Source organism: Protopterus annectens, chromosome 7.part0 (genome assembly GCF_019279795.1).
Source record: "Protopterus annectens isolate FY-2018-M chromosome 7.part0, PAN1.0, whole genome shotgun sequence".
Taxonomy (NCBI): Eukaryota; Metazoa; Chordata; order Ceratodontiformes; family Protopteridae; genus Protopterus; species Protopterus annectens.
In genome coordinates, this window is record NC_056739.1 from 722,009,344 (window position 1) to 722,034,066 (window position 24,723).

At 41.5% G+C, this 24,723-nt stretch overlaps 2 protein-coding genes across 4 annotated transcripts in view; both read right to left on the reverse strand.

The window, feature by feature from the left end:
* PPCDC (phosphopantothenoylcysteine decarboxylase) overlaps window positions 1-24,723 on the reverse strand; it is a 1,155,725-nt gene that overhangs the window by 809,654 nt on the left and 321,348 nt on the right. The gene's annotated exons all lie outside the window — the stretch shown is intronic.
* Window positions 1-24,723, reverse strand: part of LOC122806081 (mucin-3A-like) — a 347,511-nt gene that overhangs the window by 297,606 nt on the left and 25,182 nt on the right. Inside the window, exon 4 of the mRNA XM_044076319.1 lies at window positions 5,482-5,546. Within this exon, the coding sequence (XP_043932254.1) occupies window positions 5,482-5,546 (65 nt within the window). The remainder of the gene's footprint in view (window positions 1-5,481; window positions 5,547-24,723) is intronic.

Consider the following 24,723-nt stretch of genomic DNA (forward strand, 5'->3'; position numbering starts at 1 on the left):
ACCACCGCTACAAGGTGTGTGCAGATTCAGGCACTTAGAATTGGAATTTCCTCTATAAAGTTCACCCTGAAAATTCTTTAGTACTTAGTGTAGACAGAGTAGCTGGTTTACACAGTGAGAAGCACCCGCCCCTCAAACCTTGGTCTTGGGCAGTCTTGATAGGAATATGCACTCCTAGAGCAGCCATGCTAGCCAGCTGTAAACCTCTCCAACACCATCTCCTTGCCGAACAGACTGTTGGTAGCATGCACACATGCGCACACATGCACACACCCACTTCACACAGAAAATGGGGAGACAGACCTACATATGCATGGGCACTCATGTCATTTCCCAGAAACCAAAGACCTTCTAGACAGTGCACTAAAAAAAGTGTCCTTAGCAACCACTAAAACACTCAACAAAATCACCATACAAGATGCATACCACCACATCCCAGTTGTCCTGACTTCTAAGCCCACAAGGCATACCACACAAACCAACATTTTGGTCATACGAGATAACACTGCAAGACACAGATGTCTCACTCAGCAATTACATAAGGACAGTGACAGTCAGCCATTTATCAGGGGTCAGGATCCACCAAATCATGCATGCTGTCATATCATTGGATCATAAATACCAGAACTCTTGTCGCAGTCTATATAGCTGTAAATGATCAGATATGCATCTCCCTGGACTACATGAAGACCGACATGTTGGACTCTACAGATTGAGTCTCCCAAGAAGGTATGAGCCTAGTACAGAGCAGCTTTCCGTCTCCAAGGGGGACGCTACAATAAACAGAAAATGGAGTAATTGGTTTAAATTTCTGATGTCACTCCAAAGGGGTACAACATCTATCAGCATGAAAGGATATGGTCTACAGACCATGCTGCCTTGCCAGGGATGGTCTTCACTTGTCCCCCTCTAGGCTTTCAAATATTGGCTAAAATATTGTTCTAATTATGCCTTTTTGACAATGCCAATTTGATCAATATAGCGAAACCCAGGATCCCTATTAACTCTGGAACATTTAGGAACTACTCTAGTGCAAATTTCTCATTTTTACCTCAAACTGATGAGAATTTTCTCAAGCCCTCTGTGAAGAAATTAGACAGTCATCTGTCCTAGCATGTCTGGCTGAAGTTTTGAACATGACTAACTTGTATATTATATGCCAGCATGAATAGCTATAATACTGTAAAGGAGATTCTAACTGCTGACTGTCAGCAGAAATAAATCAGAATGTTTTCAGTTACTCCGTTTACTTTGAGACCCAAAAGACAGGAAGGTACTTTGAAAAATCAAAAAATCAAACAGCGGTTTATTAAACAGTGAAGTGAAAATAAGAACTAGAACAGTTGAGACAGTTAGCCTGGTCTATAAAAGGGCCTGCTGAAGACCAAGTCAGTCAGTTATAGTTGTTCACTGGAAATCAGTTCACAGTTGTACTGAGCAGTGCATACCCAAAGGACACCAACTGTAAGCCTCTGCTCTGTTGGAATATTTAGTTTAGATCAGGGACCGTATTCTTCAGTTAGATAGGAAATTATAGTCAGTCATTTTTTCTAAATGGGGAAATTATAGTTAGTCTTTTCTAAATGTTTGGATTTCTATTCTTCAGTATTAATTTTCATTTTCCAGGTGACTGGAAATATTGAAATATTACCGTTTTACATTTTTAATCATTTTGCTCATTAAATATTTTTATTACCTTACATTGTGGCTTGTCAATGTATTCTTTAGTGATTTGAGAGTGCTTATTACCTACTTTGATCATTTCCAGGTCACTCAAAGCCTGGCTGCTTTAGGTAATTTGCTACCATTTGTTTTAATACCAAAGTTTAATAATTGGACACCATTTTGCAAGGGCATTTATATGCTTTGGTTGGTGGCAGCATTTTAACATGTCATTTGGGGGAAGGGACACAACTGGAAGTCTGTCAGCCTTTCCCCAGAAGTGTTTGGATGTGGGAGATTCAATTTAAGTGCGAGTGTATCAGATGTCAAACTGGGACACACTGCTCTGGAGTGTGTAATAAGGAATTACACAAGGGGTGAATACAGTCCAGTCCCAATTTGTAGAGCATGTTCCTATTGTGCTCTTAGGGGAAATTATGAAATATTACTCTCGTTTAAGTAACAGTCTTACATGGGAGTCAGTAGTGAGGACTGAAGTTCCTTACTGACTTGAACTAATACGGGACATCACATATTGGTGACAGTTTGATGGGATATTAACTGGACGTCACACACACCCCCTTCCCCCAAAATCCCCAACACCACCACTGCCTATGCAGAATTGTTCACAGACACCCTAATTAAACGTCAATAGATCGAGAGGGGCCTACCAGGAAAACAAAGGCACAAATTCAAGCCACACTTCTGGAATCCCAATATAAAACAGGTTGTATAACAGAAGGAAGAAAGTCATGGCAAAAATGAGGACGTATAATGTCCAGCAGGATGGAAAAAAAAAACAAGTAACTCAGAACAAAAAAAAAAAAAGTCTACCAAAGCCAAATTTGAGGTAAAAATAGCCTTCCAGGTCAAGGACAACCATATCTACAACCTCAAAGACAGCACGCAACAATGTACAGCACAAACTGAACTAAGCCACCTACGCAGCACCAAATTCAGCAGCAAGTCTTTTGGCGGAGAAATTCAGCAGCAAGTCTTTTGGCGGAGAAATTCAGCAGCAAGTCTTTTGGCGGAGAAATTCAGCAGCAAGTCTTTTGGCGGAGAAATTCAGCAGCAAGTCTTTTGGCGGAGAAATTCAGCAGCAAGTCTTTTTGGCGGAGAAATTCAGCAGCAAGTCTTTTGGCGGAGAAATTCAGCAGCAAGTCTTTTGGCGGAGAAATTCAGCAGCAAGTCTTTTGGCGGAGAAATTCAGCAGCAAGTCTTTTAGCAGAGAAATTCAGCAGCAAGTCTTTTGGCGGAGAAATTCAGCAGCAAGTCTTTTGGCGGAGAAATTCAGCAGCAAGTCTTTTGGCGGAGAAATTCAGCAGCAAGTCTTTTGGCGGAGAAATTCAGCAGCAAGTCTTTTGGCGGAGAAATTCAGCAGCAAGTCTTTTGGCGGAGAAATTCAGCAGCAAGTCTTTTGGCGGAGAAATTCAGCAGCAAGTCTTTTGGCGGAGAAATTCAGCAGCAAGTCTTTTGGCGGAGAAATTCAGCAGCAAGTCTTTTGGCGGAGAAATTCAGCAGCAAGACTTTTGGCGGAGAAATTCAGCAGCAAGACTTTTGGCGGAGAAATTCAGCAGCAAGACTTTTGGCGGAGAAATTCAGCAGCAAGACTTGGCGGAGAAATTCAGCAGCAAGTCTTTTGGCGGAGAAATTCAGCAGCAAGTCTTTTGGCGGAGAAATTCAGCAGCAAGTCTTTTGGCGGAGAAATTCAGCAGCAAGTCTTTTGGCGGAGAAATTCAGCAGCAAGTCTCGCTAAAATTCCCCACTCAAGCATTGCAGGCAAACTCAAAATATTAGATACAGACCCTTATGTCACCCAGTGGGTAACCAGATGGTTCTCAAGACAGAACTTAAGACGTTAGGATAGAGTTCATCTCAACTGAGAGGCCAATCACTAGTGTTGTGCCACAAGTGCTCTGTGCTGGGTCCATTCCTTTTTGGCATCTATTTATATGAATGCCAAGGGCCTCTAGCTGACCAAGTCTGCTGACTATTATAAAACTAGATGTAGTTGTAGAATCACCTCCCCCCTCAAGATACAAATGTACTTCACGAAGAGCAAACTGACAAAAATCAGTGTTAGAGCCATTGGCTGTAAGACCACTACACGTTTACAATAGTAAGGAAATCAATCTGTGTTGTGTAACTTGTTAGGGTATGGCATCTAGGTCTAAGGAAGTTAGTTCAACTGTATTTGGCCCTCAGAACAATTGGAGTAAACTCACCCTCTTCAGTATGTACCAACCAGGCGCATAGTTCTCACAAGTACACAGGACATGTATATGCCCTTTGCAAGATCACTTTAAAGCCCTGTGTACTCAGTCTCCTACAGTCCTAGTATGGGTACTCTATGCCTGGCATAAAAGGCATCATGCAGAAGATCCAGAGTGGGATCCAATATCTGCAGATCAGAAGTGTCTGATCTATGGACTTGACCTTGCTTATGACTTGGGGCATGTTGGTGGGACCACTGTTTCTGAATGCTCCTTCTCTGGAACAGACTTCACATCCAGGTGAAGCACATTTCTTCAATTCAAGCATAATTTGAACCAGTTGGTAAAGCATCACAAATTCCCTCCTGGTCTGGTATGTTATGTCATTAACAGGCAGACGTACCCTGAAAATGATTTTCCACACAAGTCCTAGGCTACATGTACCCATTATAATATTGTTAATGCTCCTAAACTTATTCGTTATGTTTAGGATGCATGGATAGGCTTAAGGCAACCCTCCACGGTCCAAGCCTACTGTACGCCTATGAATGGGCCTGGCACAGCATGCTGACGTTGCGACACTATATGAAGACTAGGGTTTGTTAGTAAAATAATAATATAACCACAGTGGAGGGAAATAGCCATACTGCGCAGCAGCAGCATGGTTGTCAGGAGCAGCAAAAAAAAATGGGGGGGGTTGTGGGTGGTTGTGGTGGGAAATAGCCATACTGCGCAGCAGCAGCATGGTTGTCAGGAGCAGCAAAAAAAAATGGGGGGGGGGTTGCAGTGGGGCCTGGAACAACATGCCAAAGCCTTCTCACTTCCCTCAGTTTAATTTTGTAAAGTCTTAAGTTTCCATTCCATGATGGGAATGGACCCATTCCTAATTCAGGGAATGAAGTTCATGAAAAATACTCCTTCAGTCTTTGATATTAGCCAAGGGTGCTAGTCAGCACCTCTTGGGGTGGTACAGATGTGTTGGGAATGGGTCTGCAAAAGAATGCAAATGAAGACTTGTTTTAAACTCCAAGCTTTTTTCCAAGTTCTCTGTAGTGTCCGCTTCCACTTCAGCTACCAAAATATCACGAGAGCCACATCAGTATCAGTTACTCTGCTGTTCCTCAGCCATAGGCAGAGGTAAGAATGTTTTTAGAATACAACTAGTCAAAGCGGCACTACAAGCACGCATGCAAAAACAAAGCGGCACTACAAGCATGCAACGGCAGCATCTATATCATTTGCAGAAGAAGTAAATCCTGAATGCCACATGCACACAAGCCCTTGTATACAGATAGATTTGCATCTAAAAGAAGCACATTCACATCAAAAATTGATCAGTTTCAGCTATTTAGCAAAAATACCACCACTGAGGGGTAATAACTGCTGTACACCAAGATTTGTTGCATTTTCGAAACATTAGTACTGGCCCTAGAGCAGTTAGTCTCCACTTACACAAGGCAGACAACTAGAATTTGACTCAATTTCAAAACTTTTTTTTTTTTTTGTTCCTGTAAAGACTAGATTTCAAAATATCTATGCTTTTTAAAACATTTTTAACATGAAAAAGAATTGAGAATTCAGCTGAAAGCTATGAAATACTCACTTAAAACCAAGAACTCTCATCTCCACGAATGCATTCCCAAATGTGGATGCAAAAATTCTGGCGAGCTAAAGAAAAAAATGAAAAGTATTAATTCAGATTTTAATGGTTAGTACTTGCACATGAAAAAACGTGAAACAAATTATCAACCTAGAATAAAAACAGATCAAATAAGTTTTTACATATGTACATTTTTGAAGTACTTCTGCTATTAACAATAACCCTCCCCTAAAGTTCTTCCCAACTCTGGAGTAACATTTCTTGTCTCAGTATATATGGGTTGTGGGATGGGTTTTAAGATCAACATACGGTAATTGACCTGTATGACCTAGGATTGACGAATGGCCTCAGCACTCTATTGAAGCTGGTATGGGGAAGTAACTCGGCAGAACATGCTGCGCCTCCCTAACAGTTCGTCCCTTTGAAGGGCTTACATGCAACAGGTGCATGCATGGATGTTAGACCGCATACTGGAGGCAGTCTGTGTGCCATGCACATTCATCTGAGAGTACTTCCAGAAACTGCAGACATGGTGAATGGACATCATACAGAAAACTTCACCTCCCACAATAGATGGATCATGCTTCTACTGGAAAATGAATGGGCTCTCCACCCCGATGAATAAATTGGTCAATAGGGCATATAACAGGAGACCGCTTAATGATCATGTGGGGGTTGGACCAACTATTTTAAACATTACAAATTATTTACTATAGCAGTTAAAAGGTGCGTACTTCTACATGGAGTTTTCAGCCTTCACAGTTAAGTGTGCAACCCGCTTATCCTAAAATACTACATGTCCAGGACTCACTGGAGTGACTACAGTTAAAAAAAAAAAATCCATATCTCCCTTTCAACTGAATACTGCTCATGCAGACACCACAAATATTGGCTTCAGCATTATATTCCTTTTCGAATGGAAGATTTAACTGAGGTTGCAATGCTCACCAGGAATAAGCACTTTTGCCAGCTTTCCACATTTCCCCAGTTTCATACTTTACAATCTGACAATCCAAGGCCTGAAAAAAGACAGGCACCAAGTGTTTAGTTTTGAAAGATATTTTTTGGAAGCATTTCAGACAAATCAAAGCCTAGCATCATGACAAGAATTTCTTAAATACTATAATTTATCTGAATAAATGGACAGAGGTAGTTTTGACATTGGACACAAGACTATCAATCACTTGTCCTCAGGGACACACATGTGCATACAATACACAAGTATGCAAGATGACAAGATAGGAGTTCAGGTTAACTTCTGACAGGGCTCTACCCATAAGTGTAAGGCTGTTATTACACATTGTACCTGTATGCTTAACCCCACTTTTCATCTTTTTACTACAAAGGGTTACCTGCACTGTGATCAGCATGCTACCCCAGTAAACCAACCCAACCAAAGACTTGAGTTCCTACAATCACCCAACCAAGGAACAATGCCTTCATTCTGTAGTACTACAGTTTCTACTTTCCCCTTCAGTGTTAACAAAGGATAAGACTATCTTCAACTTCTAGTCAGTCTCCTTAAATATTGCTCACCTTAGAGAGTTAACACTTGAAAGGCCCATTAGTCATTGCTTTACAGCAGGCTACATTGCATATACCAAACAAAAGATCACAGCAAGTAATAAATGGCACCTCATAAGTTAGGGGTAAAAGGTGACACTTGCCCTCCATAAGCAGATCAGATAGTTACCCCCTTTTTCATTGTAAACTAAGAAGCACTCAGCTGAGGAGCTATTGTAGGCTATAAAAATCAACCAAATACTGCCAGCAGGCTCAAATGGGGGGAAACCAAGAGCTGTACAATCATGATGGCTACATCAAGGAGGACTGGGAAAATACTTTAGCCAGAAGACAAATCTGCTATTTTTTAGTGTCCACCTCCATGATCATTAAACTGGAAGCTTCAGTCTGCTAGCAGGTGGAACAAAAATTGGGTGCATGTGGTTTACATTCAAGTATTTTCTATTTGTTCAAGTGGGAATATGTTAATCCAGACCCAAAATGGTCTACGGATTGGTAATTCATACCAGTTATGTTGGTAGCTTCTAAATGCATTTAGTGTCAGAAAAATAAGTGAAACAGGGTACTTTGAGAGGCACAAACCATGGCATATTGGTTGGTATGCAATGCAGGGATCCTTAATAGTGCAATATGCATTGTATGGCGTACCAGGGAAAGGCTTAACTCAGACAATCCAGCCTTGTCTTATAGTGGTTACAACGGTCATAAGTTATAGAACTTAAAGGATCCTGTGGATGAATGTCAATTTATGGTCACAAAAGCCTCACCCCAGTTATATTTAGCCACAATCTGACAGAAGTTACAGGAGCGACAAACTGCCAAGGTTTGTTAATGTGAATTTCAATAACAGCCCCAATTTAAACCAGGAAGGTACAAAATATATTGACAAACAAATTTCAGCAAAGAAATGCATCCTCATTAATAACTACTTAAAATCACATGGAAATTAATCAGATTACCTTGCCACAATTCATGAACAAGGAACACTAGCTTACATAAAGCAAGTTATATTTTGTAACATCCTAGATTCAGGTATGATCAATTTATTAAAATATTAAGCCACAAAAGTTTCCCCAGATTATAGCACAAAACTAATGATATCCCAAACTAAAGTAAACCAGCCAACTATAAAAGTCCACACACTTGCACAAAATAAAGCACTTGCTGTGGTGGACTGAAAAGTTAGTAAACCATTCCAAAAACTATATTGGGGCAAATTTAAAGAAGAATTATGAGAAAAAAATGCAACGTGTAAAAACTTGGTGGAATTTTTGTCCAAAGGTAGTTGCAGAAAGTTTTCCAAAATGTTCAGTTCTTTCAATTCAGAATGACCGTGTCCCTGATCTTTAGAAAACTGCTATCAGTATAATTGGGTAGACATGCCATGTCTGGTTCAGCTATCATCCTATTAATGTTACCTGAATTACTAGGAAAATATCATGGAAAGTACCATCAATCTTTCTGAAGAAAAATTAAATTTAGATAAACTTATTACAATTATTTACAAAATTCCAGATAGGCTGAATAATTGCATGTCATTTGAATAATTGCATGTCATTTGTGACTATTAACATGATTTACATAGAAGTGTGAGAGGAGATGCTGCCAGCACAGCTGTCTGGAACTTTGTAATCATACCTCATTTGTGATTATCAACACGATTCATACACTTGTCTTACAAATGTAAGAGAACTCTGTGGTGTGGAACAGGGTTTATACAGTATGGAGCTTAGAGACGTGACCACAGAGTATCCTACAGGAAGAGAACAAAACTGTATATAAACTACTGTACCTGTGTAAATGTATATGTTTTAACAATGGGAACTAGAACAGAGGGTTAACTTGCAAAACTTCAAGAAAATAGTTTTAAATTTATGATTGTGCTATAAATGTTAGTTTCAATGCAACAAGGAGACAGGATGTCTACAACTACAGAGCCTTCTGCACTGTATTGTTTTAAGTCTTCCAGCAGTTGGAAAGATCCAAGAGAAAGGCATTTTTCACAGGGAGATGCTAAAATGTTGGCGGTTTCTAGCAATGGGGGGGGGGGGGTTTCACCTGGGATAGTCAGATGACTAAACTGAGGTCATCCCGCAAGTATCCCAGCAGCAATATTTGAGATATTAATTTAAGAACTCTCAGAAAGACTGGGCATTTGCATTTTGTCTTTGGCCTGGAAACATCCATTTACCACTTCTGCCTGCTTGTTCTGCAAGTTAGTTTTTAGGGCATAGTAACACTTAGATTCAGACAGGAATATAACACAGTATAGCTTAGTTTTTTTTTTTTATTTGAGACTGTTCTTCAATGTTGTTTTAAATATTTTCCTGTGATTTTGAACTCTGATGTAAATGGATTACTTGCCTCTGCTCGACAGTGGCACAGGAAAATAATTTTCTTGGGTGGCAAAAGCCAGGGTACCTTTTTGGCTGGGCTTACAGCCTAGTACCTACCTATGAACCTATTGTCTATTATTAAAATATATTTAAACCTTTCATTGTGGTGGATATCTGCGAGACATATTTAAGCTCAGAGTACTTGCAGATGCATTTGGTGACACTGTGGGCCACTTCCAATAGCCTTGCTCTTGGCCAAACTACCATTTGGATTAATAGTAACATTACACAGTAAGATTGGAACCCTTTGCTAAGGGCCTTAAAGTAGCTGATGTCATCACTGCCACCAGCCAGCTCTCAGTCTAGGCAAAAGGGAGCATAGCTAGTAAACCTGTGCCAGCCTTTCACAGGTGTGTGTGTATAAATCAAATCTGTGTGCGCATGCCAGCTATTTGAGCAGGGACATGAAGCACTGGTTGGACAAAGGGTGCTGGAGGTCTTAGCTTGGTCACCAAGCTGAGATCTCAAACTATACCTGTGCCAGTGGGTAGTCTTATTGGGGATATGGAGAAAGAGGGAGAAACCAGCTCCAGACTGACTGTGGTCTCTGTGTGCTCTTAAGGGAAATAGCACTTTACTGTGTATGTACACCCCCGCACACACACATTGTTGCCAGTGGTGAGGATTGAGGCTCCTTGATTAATAGGCCTTTATGACCACTTCTCTCAAGTTATTTCCACACACACTATGAAAATCAAAATGCAATCAAAAGCATGCTCTCCAAACTAAAAACCTCATCAACAGCAGCCGACCTACTCCCCAGCTATTTCTTGAAACTCACAGCAGATGCTATTGCTATCCCAGTCTCCACTCTCAAACAGATCAATTGTTGAAAACTGTGTGCCCAAACTCTGGAAAATATCCTATGTCACACCCATACATAAAGGCGGAACCTCCACTGAACTTAACTACAGACCCATTTGCTTTACTCTCCCTCCTGGCCAAAATCCTAGAAAAATGCATTCATACCCAGATGCTTAACTATCTCCTACACAGCAATATCCCGTCACCTACTCAGCATTGTTTCAGACCTGCCCATAGTTACCACTACAGCCCTCCTCTGCTTCACAGACACAGTAAACAGTCTCAAAAAATGAAAGCCTGCAAATGTCAACTCTTTTTGGATATGTCTAAAAGCATTTGACAGTCTCGCACTAAATCCTGCTAAACAAACTAAACCAATATCATCCATCAAATTCCACTCTTACCTGGTTCCAAAGCTACTTAACTGACAGGTACCAAGCTGTGAAATGGGAAAATTCTCTCTCCTCAGCTGCCCATAACTATAGGAGTCCCACAGGGTTCTATCTTAGGACCACTACTATTCACAGTCTTCACAAATTACTTACCTCCACACAGCATGCATTTATAATTCAGTATGCAGATGACGCTACCTTAATCTGTGCTGGACAAAACATTCCCATCCTCCTGCAAACAACTCAACTAGCATTCTCTGATGTTGAAAACTACCTTACCAAAGCCCAACTTATCCTCAATCCAAAGAAAACTCATCTTATGATTATAAACCAGTTATAACAAAAACACTTTACAGTCAGTTCACTATCTACAACACAAATGCTACTCCAATTACTCCAGTGGCACAGGCTAAGCTATTGGGAATAACCATAGACTCCCACCTAAAATTTGAGTCATCTCAACTTAACTATTAAAGTACATGCCAAACTGGGGTCACTCTACTGCACCAAACCATTTCTTACCAACACAAGATCAGCCATTGCTCGCTCCCAACTTCTATCCACCCTACTCTATGCATCTCCCATTCTGACGAATCTCAACAAAACTGAACTAAGCAAAATGGAAGCCTGCTATAACAGAATTGCCCACTTTGCTGCTAATTGCTCATATAAAACTCACTGTACTGCTTTGAAACAGCTCCACTGGCTTGAAATGCCCAATCTCCTAACCTACAATCAGCTCTGCCTCGGTCATTCTATTACCTCCCCAATAAGTATCCTGCCCTCAAAAACTTGGTACAACATCACTCAGCCAAAAGGCCTCTTCGATCTAGCAAACTACTACTAGAAGTCACCAACAGCTACAACAGCTTTGGAGATGCACTATATAGTAGTTCAGTGGCTAAAAAAATGGAATTCTGTCCATACTAGCATTCAAAACACCATCCAAAGCCTCCTTTAAAGACCTCATCAGGCAACATCTCAAGCAAAGTTGGTAGTGCCATGATTGCTCCCCAGGATAGTGAAAGCAGATAACATACATAGTAAATCTAGAGCACTTGATAATAGTTTTCAATCTTACTCAAACACTGGCTAATCTACAGTGTATGTACTGTACCTGTGTACTATGTATGTATTCTACCTATGTTCCAAATTTCAGCTGTACATCACAAATCTATTACCTTTATTTTTTAAATTAATATTTGTTTGTTCTCTCCAATGTAACTGTTTATGTGCCGCATACCACTGTAAAAACAGGTCTCTTGTAATTTGTGTATACTGATCATGTCTAACTAAAATGTGATAATTTTTCTTTATGGAGCTTTTCTCCCTGGGCCTCTTCTGAAGAACGGCCTTTTTGGCTCAGACACCCCTGGTTAACAAATGTAACAAATAAATAATAATGAAGACCCCCCCCCCAAAAAAAAAGACAATTTTGTCCAGTAACCCACAAATATATTAAGACTCCTCACACAGGCAATAATGCAAGCTCTTCCACTTTGACTACCTCAGTCTGAAAGAATAAAGTGCAACAGTGATGAATTAAAGTTCAACTTTTATTACAAACTGCCAGTGCACAGGACAGAGGAAAGCCACTAAGCTCAGGATGGCTCCCTTCAAAAATGGCAACTTACTGGGGTACATCTCCAGTGTTTGTTAGCAGGATCTCACTCTTGCACTGAAGGAGGGAAGCACAGGATATATAGACTGATGCCGAGAAAGTGATGCCAATACTGCCTAACCTAGTGCCCTATTAGTATTTTTTTCTTGATCTGCAAGGAAAGTTTGAGACAGACCGTTACATGTTATAGCACTGTCCAAAATCAATGCAATACCAACATATCTACTTCTCTTTATGTGCAAAAGCCAGGTAAAAAGAAAGGGAAAGAAAATTATCCTGCTGTAACTTCTTGGCTCCTTTTGTGGCATTTTCCATTTATAGTACAGTATTGTTTCTGTAATCTGTACTAATGAAAATATTTAATCCTAAAATAGAGAGAAAGTTCCATTGTGCATTTTTATTTTAAAATTAAGTTTTTAGCACCCAAAGTTCTGGTAACAAGATATCTGTTCAGAGGTACAACAGTCTAACCTTTTTTGAACCCAACCTGAAAGTCATGTCCCTTTTATACTATACCTTCTATGAACCTCCATCTTTCCTTCCCATTCTCCTCTGTATTCTCAATTTTATAATCTGTGTTTAGTCTAAAAGGTCCATTTCATTCTCATCTTTCTTCCTTATAAATTTTAATATGCCACTATAACAATTTTCATAAACAAAACCCTTCCTTCAACCACACTCACTACATTTACAAAATACTATTTTCTAATACATTAATTTCTTCTACAATCCATACCCTGCACCATCAGAGCCCAATACTGAATCAGATTTATTATGTACCTCATCGGATTCATTATGATTTCTTTTCCAAATTCAACTTATTCTGGAATTTTTATCAGTTTGCATGTGTTCTTTTTACTTCCTTTTACATTTTTTTCATTTCCCTCATACTCCTATCCTTCTTTACTTTGTGTGCGCTTTGTACTTTTTAAAATTCAAGCCACAGTTTTCATGAAGTCCTACATGGCCATATGATCCTTTTCTCCAATTTCATCCTACAGTTTATTTTATTCCCCTTCCTATTTTAATAAACTCCTACTCTTACATAATCTTCAATTCATATTAAATGGTCTAAAGTCACAATTTTATCACCATCTAGTACCTCCCCAAGCCTTCAGATAATACAAAATCAATGTTAGATCAAAGCTCCCTCTTAAATCCATTGACTTTTGCTCCACACAATTTATCTTCCCCTTAAATCAAAGTCCCCTGTAATTATAATTTTCATATTAAACACCACAGTCTAATATTTCATGAAACTGATTTGCCTTCCTTGATGGTTACATTTGCAAACAATGCCTTAATTCTATAAACATTTTCTCCCTCTCTCACATCCACGACAGTTGGAGAGAAAAAAACCACAAATAATGCACTGTTGAGGTTAACACACATGACTATGACTGAACACAATCCCATTTCCTAAGTTCATATTTCCAGCCCACAATTTTCTGACACTAGATTTTTTTTTATTTGTCACGAATCTTCCATTCTATAATAGAACATCCACATCACATTTAGCACACCGTTCTAGTACCCATATCATTCTTACAATATTGAGACTGTACACGTCTACTGAAATTTCTTCTAAAATTCTCCCTTAAGTTTAGAGGGAAATATTGTTTCATTTTTCTTATTTTTACTCTTTCCCCAAATTATATTTTCCTGTGTTTATGTATAAAGCCATTTATCCTCATAACAAAATGTCTTGCTGGCTAGAATTTAAAAAAAAAAATGATCAGTCCCCTCTCCTGACCTCTCTTCCTGCATATTCTCAGATTTCCCCCTCCAAATTTTTTCTACATTTTTCCTCATGCTCTCCTCAATCCTCTTGTCCTTCCTTGTATAGGTTTTCTTCCTCCATTTACAGTTTGCTTTTTAAAATCCATCCAAATGCCACCCCCCCCCGATAATACCTATATTCAGGGTACACACCACCTTGCTCTACGTTTTCCCTCCACATTCTAGTTATTGAGAAAAGTCCCCACAAAAGAATGATTTAAGATGGCCAGCATATCAACATCCCTCTGACAAGCCACAAAACAGTTAGCAAGTGTTTCATCTCTATTTTTCGTAAAAGTTTCTTACATTTATTTCACTGAATTGAACTTAACGCTTATAGTTGTGCTATACAGCTAATATTCTACATTTTGCACTGTTAAAGCTTTAAATATTTCACTGCATTTTGTACCATTTTATACTGTTTTAACTATTTTCATTGCTAGTGTTCCAATTACTGTAACTGCATTTTTATTGAATTACTCAACTATAAACTGCTTCTTCAGAGAGTTGTATTTTGTTTAAGTGCGCTATATCTATAGTTTTCTCTGCATTTTTTGTGATGTGTGTGTTCTAGTCAGGCAACAGTCTGGATAGAGGCCTGACTAGTTTTTGCTTAAGTTTCCTGTATTTCTGGCAGCCATCTTTTGCTGGTAGTGTCTTGTTTCTGCTGTTAGTGAGTGTAACAGGGTTGCATGACCTTCTCTAGCATGAGCGATTGGTTGAAAGAGCAGAGGCTAGCAGGACTGGGTAAGTAATTAGAGCTTCTAGATTCTTCCATCTTTTCTAGTATTTATACCCTGTGTTGGCAGGGTGTTGCATTTGTTTGCTCGTTGTGCACTGCAGCTGTGAGGTTTTAACCCATTGCAAGGTATCTCAGTTGCATTTTTTCCCTTTCCAGCACTCGTGTGACTGATGCCCTCCCTTGCAACTACTGTAATTTTATCCAGTCCTACTCATACTTATAGGTACTCTCCTCTCTCCCACTCTACCATCCTGGACCTCTCTTCCACAGATTCTGACAACCATGGATGGACAATTTCCTGTGGTTTCTCTTGCTAGTCTCATTTATATGGGCATCCTGAGATAGTGTAATAACGGCTTCATGTACACAGACAGCCCGCTTCTTCTACCACCTAGGAACACAATATGCGAGAGATGCAATTACATTAAGAACCTAGAATCCTTGCTGTCTCAATCACAAGCTAGTACATCTGGCACAGAGAAGGTTATCTGCACAAACACCACACCTCTAACACCATCCACACCTGTATAGTACATTCCTATATATGTGGATGTTCAACAAAAAAAATACCTAGACAAGAGACACCGCCGAGGCAAAAGCACACATGCACATCACCACCCATAGTACACATGCCTGTCAGACGGCCTCCAAGGCCCAGCCACAAACCCAACATACTAGTCAAAGGAGACTATCATGAGACACACGTGCCCCTCACCAGGCTAGATAAGGGGAAAGTCACGGTAAGTTGCTTGTCAGGTGCTAGAATCTGCCACAATACTCATGCACTCAAGTCTCTCAAGTCTCTCAACAGGTACTGTTCAGATTCTTTCAGTCTATGTTAGTGAATGACTCGAGACGTTCCTCTCTGAACTATATGAAGAGAGACATGATTGAGCTCACTGAGTGTGTCCCAGGCAGGTATGTCCCTAGCCTTAAGCAGCATCCTACCGTCACCCAGAATGATGCCTCAGCATGAACAAAAAATGACTAAATTGGCTTCTGGCATCATTCCACAGGGATCCAGTACCAGACAGCCTGGGAAGACAACTGACGGGACCATGATACTTTGCCAAAGATGGCCCTCCATCAGTCTTCCCTGGGCTTTAGGCTTCTAACAAAAGCTCTTGCCTCCCCCCCATAGTGCTTTTTTAGGCAAAGTCATGAGGACAAAATTACCAATGTGAAAAATTCTTAACGAAAATTAAAAGGTCATGCTGCTAACCGCTAGGAATCTTAACATGAAACTGCACTTATTGCAAGCATTCCTCACCCTAGAAGATGTGGACATTTGTGCTGTCACAAACCTGGTACAAAGCTGCAGAGAGTACCCCAGCCTTACCAGGTTACTTGTCCTACCATACTGTCAGACCCCAAACAGAGTTCTACAAAGCCAAAGAAGGTGGAGTTTCAATATTTATCAAAGACCTACAAACCTCCAGGCTAGTCAAACAGTATGACGCACAGGAGACACTCCAGGTGCAGTTAACTATTGAAAAAGCTCCTGTTCAAATCATAGCTAGCTACAGACTCCCAACCATGACTCAGGAGGCCCACTCCACCTATCTAGACTTGCTTAAATCCATCAAGATTCAACCTTCTACTCTGATCCTGGGTGACTAAATACCCAACCATAAAACAGAAGACCTATTCTAGCTCAAACACGAATGCCCAGAGATTCAACTTAGTCAATACCAATGCATTGGATCAGCTGATAGACACCCCCACAAGAGGTGAAAATATCCGGGATCTGGTACTAACCAACATGAGTAGCCACTGTAGCACCCCTACAGTGTCATCCGCCTTGGTAAGATGAGACCATAAATCAGTTTTGAAGTAAATCTCCCCTAACCCCACCCCCTTGCCAGGGTTGAACAAAAAATTTTCCAAAGCGGACCACAACCTCCTGTGAGCAGGTATAAGCAGCTTCACAGCCACCATCCCTTCAGTTGCATCAAGCACTAAATGTCCAAGCCTACACCAAAAAAAACTATACGAGCACTTTTACAGCTGCATGGACTCCGCAATACCAGACAGGACCAAATCATCTTCAAGAACAGTAAACATGTCTGGTGAACAAGCAGCAATAAACAGATTAAAGGAAAAAAATTGCTGTACAAGGACCAAAGAGAATCAGGTGCCAAGTTGGAAGCAATCTCTCCTTTGTCTGAACAAGCAAAAAAGGTCACTGGTGAAATCCACTAGGGCTTACAAGAGTCCAAATTGGGCACATCCACCAAGGACAATCACAAGGCCTTCTTCACATATGTCCGCAATCTCAAAGGAACTCCCACATCTGCTCTGAATTGGTAGTTAAGAATACCACATACACAATAGATCTAGCCAACCTGCTGGCAGCCAAGTTCAGAAAAACTTTCACCCCCCCCCCAACAGTAAGCCACAACATCCCCAGCACCTACCCCCCTCCCCTCATCACCAAGGAGCAGATTATTAATGCCCTCTCAAAAGGAAGAAAATACAGCCTCCATGGGACCAAACATCTCTGGCTGTGTCCTACATGAACTCGCACAAGAGCTTTCAGCACCGCTAGGCACCCTATTCAACCAAAGCCTGTCCTCATCCCAGCAGAATAGAGGACAACCATGGTGGAGTGCCCACCGACCCAGGCAATTATAGGCCAATCAGCCTAACTAGCCTGAACTGCAAGGCCATGGAAATAATCATGGACCTTATAAACAAGGACATCGGCAACCTCCAAACGCTTGATCCCACAGAGTTTGGTTTTGTCAAAGGGAGATAATGTTTGTTAAACTTGGCCACCTTCTTCTAAACGGGCACCAAAGCTATGAAGGAGGGCAAGACAGTGCATACCACCTACCTTGACCTAGTCAAAGCCTTTGACACCATTCCCCACTTGGGCATAATAGATAAAACACTCCCAGCTAGGCATCAACCCATATGTTGACCGATGGGTAGCTAACTGGCTCACTGACAGAACCCACTCAGTCAAAATAAAGGAAGCCACCTCTAGTAGTAGACCCATAACAAGTGGCATACCCCAAGGATTGGTCTTGGGGCATCTACTGTTTGGGATATACTTTGAGGTGTAAGCCAAAGCCAGTGGTCTGTGGTTGACCAAGTTTGCACAAGACTGCAAGCTGGGCACTGTCAAATTCTCCTAGTGATGTGAACATCCTCCAAGAGGACCTTAACCAAACTAGCGACTGGTACCAGAAGCATGGTCTCAAACCAAATGCCAAAAAAATGCATTATCCCCTTTGAGTGAAAATAGTGCCCCCGCTAATTATCACATGAACAACAATGTACTAAGCATGCAATCAATCGTGAGTGACTTGGGCACCTAGGTTGATAGCAACTTTTGACCACGTTTCCTCCGTTGTACCAAACACTTTCTACATGACCCACCTCGCAAGGATATTTCATCCAGGACCAAGGAGATCATAACATCCCTGTACTCCTCCCTCATCAGATCCATTAATCAAGTAGAATGCCCCCTTCAGAATGTACCTTAAGCACATGCAGCAGTTATGAGAGACCACAGAGGTTCCTGACCAGGAAAATCCAGGGTCTCAAACACCTACCCTATACAGATAGGCTAAAAGCCTGTCCCTCTACAGACTGCTCAGTGGTGACCTGTGTCTCGCATACAAAGTCATCTCAGACTCAGCCTTGGAGTTGCTGCACATCTGCAAGTTAAACTCCACTCGCACAACCCGCATGCAAGGTCTCAACCAGGTCTGTGACATTAATAGAACCTGTTGGTGGGATAGATTTTTGTCCCAATGACTCCATCTATGGGAGAGACTTCCTCACTACCCCTCTAAGAGGAACCTGGATGACTGGAAAGAGAAAACATACCCCTGGGATCCCACCTGTGTCCTGCTGGACAGGAAAAATGGGTGCCAACTGTGGGAACATGGGTGAAATTCTAGGCTTATAATCTCCAGGCCAATAGTCTGGAATCGTCCTATGAACCTATGAGCTTCCAACCTCTACTCTCCATTCCAAAAGTTTCTCATCTCTTTTTACATAATCAGTTTAACACAAACCCTGCATGCATTTTTTAATCTTCCTCTGGTGCATCAATTCTAAACTGCAAAGTAACTTTTTCCATTTAAAAGTTACTAACCGAAAAGTTACTCCATGGATAAATGTTATTTTTGTTATGGTTCCAGAAAATTCAGCAGTCCCTCAAAGTCTGTCACAATAAGAGACAGAAGTCTGAGCGTTAAAACCCAGAACAATTACCAAATTGTCCCACTGTATGTTCTTATTGTCAGTTTCTTTTTACGCGAGTTTGTTGCTGCTCTCCCTGCTGCATACATTTTAGTTAGTGCATTATCTGCTGCTACATCAGACATCCCAATTTGTTGCTGCTTTCCTCTACTTTGTTACTGCTGCAATCTCTGCTGCCACATCACTTGGTTCCTTTTCCACATTACTATCCTCAGCATGTCCAAAATTATCTACCATCTCACCCATGAAAGAGCAGTCACCTGGATTATCCTGCTCTATTTAACAGAATATCTGCAAGCCCTCCTGATGCCAGTTGCATTCTGTACCACTTCAAGAGACTCTTACTTGTCAGTTAAGGCAGCTAAATGCTATTAATTTGTAATCTACCACACAGAAATCAGTTTTATATTCTGAAGCACCACATTGAACAAATTATTCTCCAAATTCTCCACAGCTTCTCTCCTCCTACATGCTGCTGCTTCCCTTAGCACTCTTCCCTGTAGCTGTAAGGGCCCTTTGGTACCACCTAGCAGCTCCAAAAGGTTTCCCCTGAGAAAGGGAGGCTACTAGCCCTGTACGACTAACCGGGTCAACAAAGGAGATGAATAAAGACAGATTGTCCAGTTAGCTAGGATGGCGTTTAATGACCGTACATTTATTGTCAGACAGATTAAACTGGTATGTTATTGAGAGTTTATCTGCCGTGGTGGCGCAGCGGTGGCGTGGTTGCCTCACAGCAAGAGGTTCTCTCATTTGATTCTCGGCTTGGGTTGGGAGTGCCTTCTGTGTGGAGTCTGCATGTCCTCCCCGCAGTCAAGTGGGCTTTCGAAAGACATGCGTTGAATGGGTGTGCCTTCGTTGAAGGTTGGGCGTCAGGCTGGCAACTACACACCATAAAAAACAACTGCCAATCATTAACGGACCAGAGTTCAGCTGTGGCAACCCCTAACCGGGAAAAGCCGAAAGATCAGAGAGCACTTTTGAAGTGCATTCTGAAGTAGTAATGAAAAGGGAGAATGGCATGTGTCCCATTACTAGGTGGGGAGACAATTTCAGCTAAAATGGACATTTATGACAGGGCAATGGTCATGACAACATTGACCAGATTCTCAAAGAATGGGATTAAAAACTGGGACATACATACAGTAGAGATAAGGCTAGGTGATAAACCTATGTATTTAAGGAAGTTAAAAATGTTAAGGGCTTGATGGAACATATGGGAATAGTCGCAATATGCCAAGATCCAGACATGGTAATCTAACAGATGTAGACAGTGCATTTATATTAAGGAAGCCAATATAGTTGTAGAAAGTGATTATGAATAATTTATACTAAAGTTTGTTACAACTGTGGAATGAAAGGAGACACTGTGCATCGATAAAATGGAAGCCTCAGGAAACATATGTATGTGTTCACAATATCTTTTCAAGCATCTTGAAATATTCATAAGACATAACATTTCTATTTAGAAAAAGCACCAGCCAACCCCCGAGGTGGACAATAGTTAGAACAGGTGGCGGTATGGGACCCCCTCCCTCCCATTTGAATAAGCATGCATCTCAAACTTTCGAGAAATAAGTTTTGCACTTAATTTTGCTTTAGTCATGCTACTTTACATGAAAAACTTCAAACAGAATAACAATCCAAAAACATATTTTGTGTCGAGTAGTGGGTCACACGTACACAACTAGAAAGGGAGTGTGATTTAAGTTGAGGATACGTCTGATTTGGAGATAAAAAATACATGTTGGAATCTGCAGCATTTCAGAATTCTTGGTCTGGTGAATTACACAATTAGGTTTAGTGTGCTTTCAATGGAAATATTGCCACAGGATAAGCAATCAAACAGCATAGATTTTTTTAATGATGTTGCCAATTGTGCGCGTTGTGTGGCAGAAAGTGAAAAAATTGTCAGTTATGCTACATTTTCTGCATTTCATTGGCGATGGCTACCCTTGCAACAGCTAGTGGTCTATCTAGCCTTTTCATACACAGAGCTCAACATGAAAGTACTTTGGTCATCTACAATTTACCATAGACCAAGAATATTGGCTGCCAGATTGGTGGGCAAATGATGAATAGGAGGAGGTTCAGTTCCAAGCCCCAAGAGACACTTGGGTAGGGTGTGCACCTCCAACATGAATTAGATCAGCCAACCACTTAGCTGTCCACCACGTGTGGTTAGATCAAATATAAAACCTACAGTTGGGTAAAATCTTACTATAATGGTAAGATTATTCTTGCCTTCACCACTGCAGTATTTCTTACTAATGGGGATTCCCTGATGTGAAGCCCTCCGTCTGGCCAGTTTACAAAAGATTTTAGGTATGCAGAGTGTCACCTGCTTACTTCTTGCGTAAGATAGGGCATAAAGGTGATGTTCAGGTGTACCATCCTCAGAACAGATTGCCCTAGTAGGAACAGCAGTCCAAGGAAAACCAAGGAGAACCTGCACAGCCAGGAAGGGAAAAAGACTGGGGGGGGGGGGGGTACTGCAGCAGTAAAGGCAAGGGCATCTACCGTTCTAGTAAGATTTTACACAACTGTACTATGTCCTTACATTTACCGCTGCAGTATTCCTTACTAATGGGAGAGTGCAAAAGCTCAAGAAACAACCTGGGAGGAGGAAGCAGCAGAGCCCTGCAAGAAGCCATGAAGTATGGCAACAGCAAAACCAGCTCTGGCAATACCATCCAACCAGTAATGTTTGGTAAAGATATGCACAGAAGTCCAGGTAGCAGCTCCAAGAATAGAATTAGCATCCAAGCCATGAAAAAAGCACCAGAAGCAGCTTAACAGAAGGCTCTCGTCATGAAAAGTGTAACAAAAGGAAATAGCCTTTGAAATCAAAGTAGAAATAGTTTGCTTGGAAACGGTCAATCCTAAAGAACTAGGATGAAAGGAAACAAATAACTGGTCAGACTTCCCGATAGCTTTAGGTTTTATTCAAATACAATCCCAAATACAATCTGAGCCATCTATGCACATCTAAAGTATGTAGCATCCTCTCACTATCAGATTGCAGAGATGAAAAAAAGTAGGCAGATTAATAGACTGATTAAGTGACAACTCATTAACCACCTAGGCCATAAAAGGATTAGTACACAAGGTCACCCTGTTCTCATGAAATGTCAAAAAAGGTGGACAAGCCATAAGGGCTTGCAACTCAAGACACCAGTAAAAGTAAGAGCTAACAAAAGAAGAGTCTTCCAAGAACAATGTTGCAAGGAAGCAGAAACAGCAGGCTCAAAAGGAGCCCATGTCAATTTTTCTAGAACAAAATTAAGATCCCAGGGAGGAGGAACAGGTTTCCTGGGAGGTCTAATATTAAGGGTGCCTTTAAGAAACTGCTTAGTCTCAAATCTAGAAGCCAACAGGGGAGTTAAAGGCAGACAAGCAGGAAGAGCTGATAAGTGGGCCTTAATAGAACAGGCCAAACCAGCATTGAGCAACTCATGCAAATAAAGTACCAAAGGAACACCCCCAGAAAGTGGGTCCAGGTCACGAGAGACGCACCAAATAGAAAACCTTTTCCATTTAGACAAGTAGGATTTCCTAGTAGTAGGTTTCCTGGCCTCCTGCAGGACCTGCAGCACATCCTCAGAAAAAAAGGTGCCTATGAGGAATCAAAACCCTAAATCACCCACAGTGTCCATTGAAGCATGGACAGGTGGGCAGGATGAGAGATCCCTTGTCTTGTGTGAGGAGATCCACCCTGTGAGGTAACTAGGGATGACTTCCCCTGGCAAGATGCTGAAGTAGAGGAAACCAGTGCAGTCATGGCCAAAAGGGAGTCACCAACAAGATTTTGAGAGCATCCTATTGAATCTTGAACAGACTCTTGGAATGAGAGAGGAAGGGGAGGGAATGCATAAAGAAACCTCCCCTTCCAAGAAATTGAGAGGGCGTCCACCTTCCAGATCAGAGGACCTGGGACTCTGGCACAAAACAGAGGAAGTTTGTTCAAAGGGGAGGCAAAGATCAACTTGAGGAATACCCCACTTATTAACAATGTCCAGAAACGCATCCCTGTGAAGCGTCCATTTGTAGGACTGAGTGAAGGACCTGATCAGATGGTCTGCCACAACGTTCCAATCTGAAGGAATATAAACTGCCTGAAGAGTCGCATGATACTGGAAAGTCAGATCCCATACTAGAAGTGCCAGCCTGCAAAGATGGCAGGATATCGTGCCCCCTATTTGTTGATATACCACAACTATGGTATTGTCTGTGAATACCTTGAGTGGCCCTGCAGAGAAGAGAGGATGAAAGGCCTGAAGAGCCAGCAGAAGAGCCCTCGTCTCCGATGTTGATGTGCTCCTTCCGCTGACAAAAAGTGACCACACTCCCTGAACCCTCAGGGGGCCAAATGTTGCTCCCCATCCCACATCTGAAGTGCCTATGAACAGAGCCGGAGAGGGAAGTGGAGGCTGAAATGGGAGCCCTGGATTCACAGACAACTGCTGAATCCACCACCTCAAACTCGCTGGCTGAAATGGAGGCCAGTGGAAAAAAAGAGTTTGAAAGAAAAATGAGTTAATGCCTTTGGAAAAGGGATACCAGCATTGGCACCATTTGAAACCTGCAACCCAGAAAAACATGATCCTGAGGAGGAGATAGGGACGACTAAGTTTATTGTGAACCCCAGGCTCTTAAGAGGAGAAATTGTAAAGTGACGATTTTGCAAAAGGACCTCTGGAAAAGATGCCTGAATCAGCAGGTCATCCAAATAAAGAAAGGTCTGAATCCCTTGAAGCCGGCAAAAGGCAATCACAGGAGCGAGGCATTTGGTGAACACCCTTTAGCAGTAGAAAGGTCAAAGGGCAAAGCACAACTGAAAATGCCAGGAAGCAACAGAGAAATGCAAAAATCTCCTGAAAGAGGATGGATCGGAAATGGAGATAAGCATCTTTGAGGTCCAGAGACACCAGAAAGGCCTGAGGGAGTAAGAGGGAGAAAAGGGACTGAAGGGACATCTGAAAGGAAGTCACCTTCAGAAAGGTGTACAGATGGCAGAGGTCTAGAATAGGCCTCCAAGTACCTTCTTTTCTCGACACTAGAAACATTCTGGAATAAAATCCTTTCACCCTTTGGAACACAGGCATTTCTTGAATAGCACCCTGAAACAAGTCCCCCCAAAGAACCTCTGGTGAAAAAGGAAGCTGTTCCCAAGGAGGCTGAGGAATGCCCATAAAGGGAGGACTGGAAATCCAGACCATGAAGTATCCTTGACAAATGACTGAAAACAGAAGAATCCTGGGTGATCTGGAGCCAAACAGGAAGAGAAAGGCAAAGAGACAAAATAATGTGGCTGGGAACGGAGGGATAGTCAGACAGCACCTGGTTTGCCAGACAGCACCTGGTTTGCCAGGACAGGAAAGCTTAAGAATCCCAGCAGTCCTAGTGGCTTTAGCAGGAGGAGTCCGTTTACCACCCTTTTTACCTTTCAGGAGGATGAGACTGCCTGAACAAAGGCCGGCTTAGACGGGTAGTTACGCTGAATCTTAGGCACAGGAGAAACAGACATGCTTAAGCTCTTGTAAAGCCTTCTCCTTGTCATGAAGAAACAAACCAACAGCCACAAAAAAAAAAATAAATAAAATATCCAGAGGAGCATCCAGCAACTTAGCCTCATCTTCAGGCAAAGGTTGAAGCTGAAGCCAGGAATATTTCCTCAGAACCAAGCCAGAGGCAGCAGCCCTGGAAGAAACATCTGCATCATCATAACTACACTTGATAGAATGACAACCTGGGAGGAAGACCCAAGAAAGG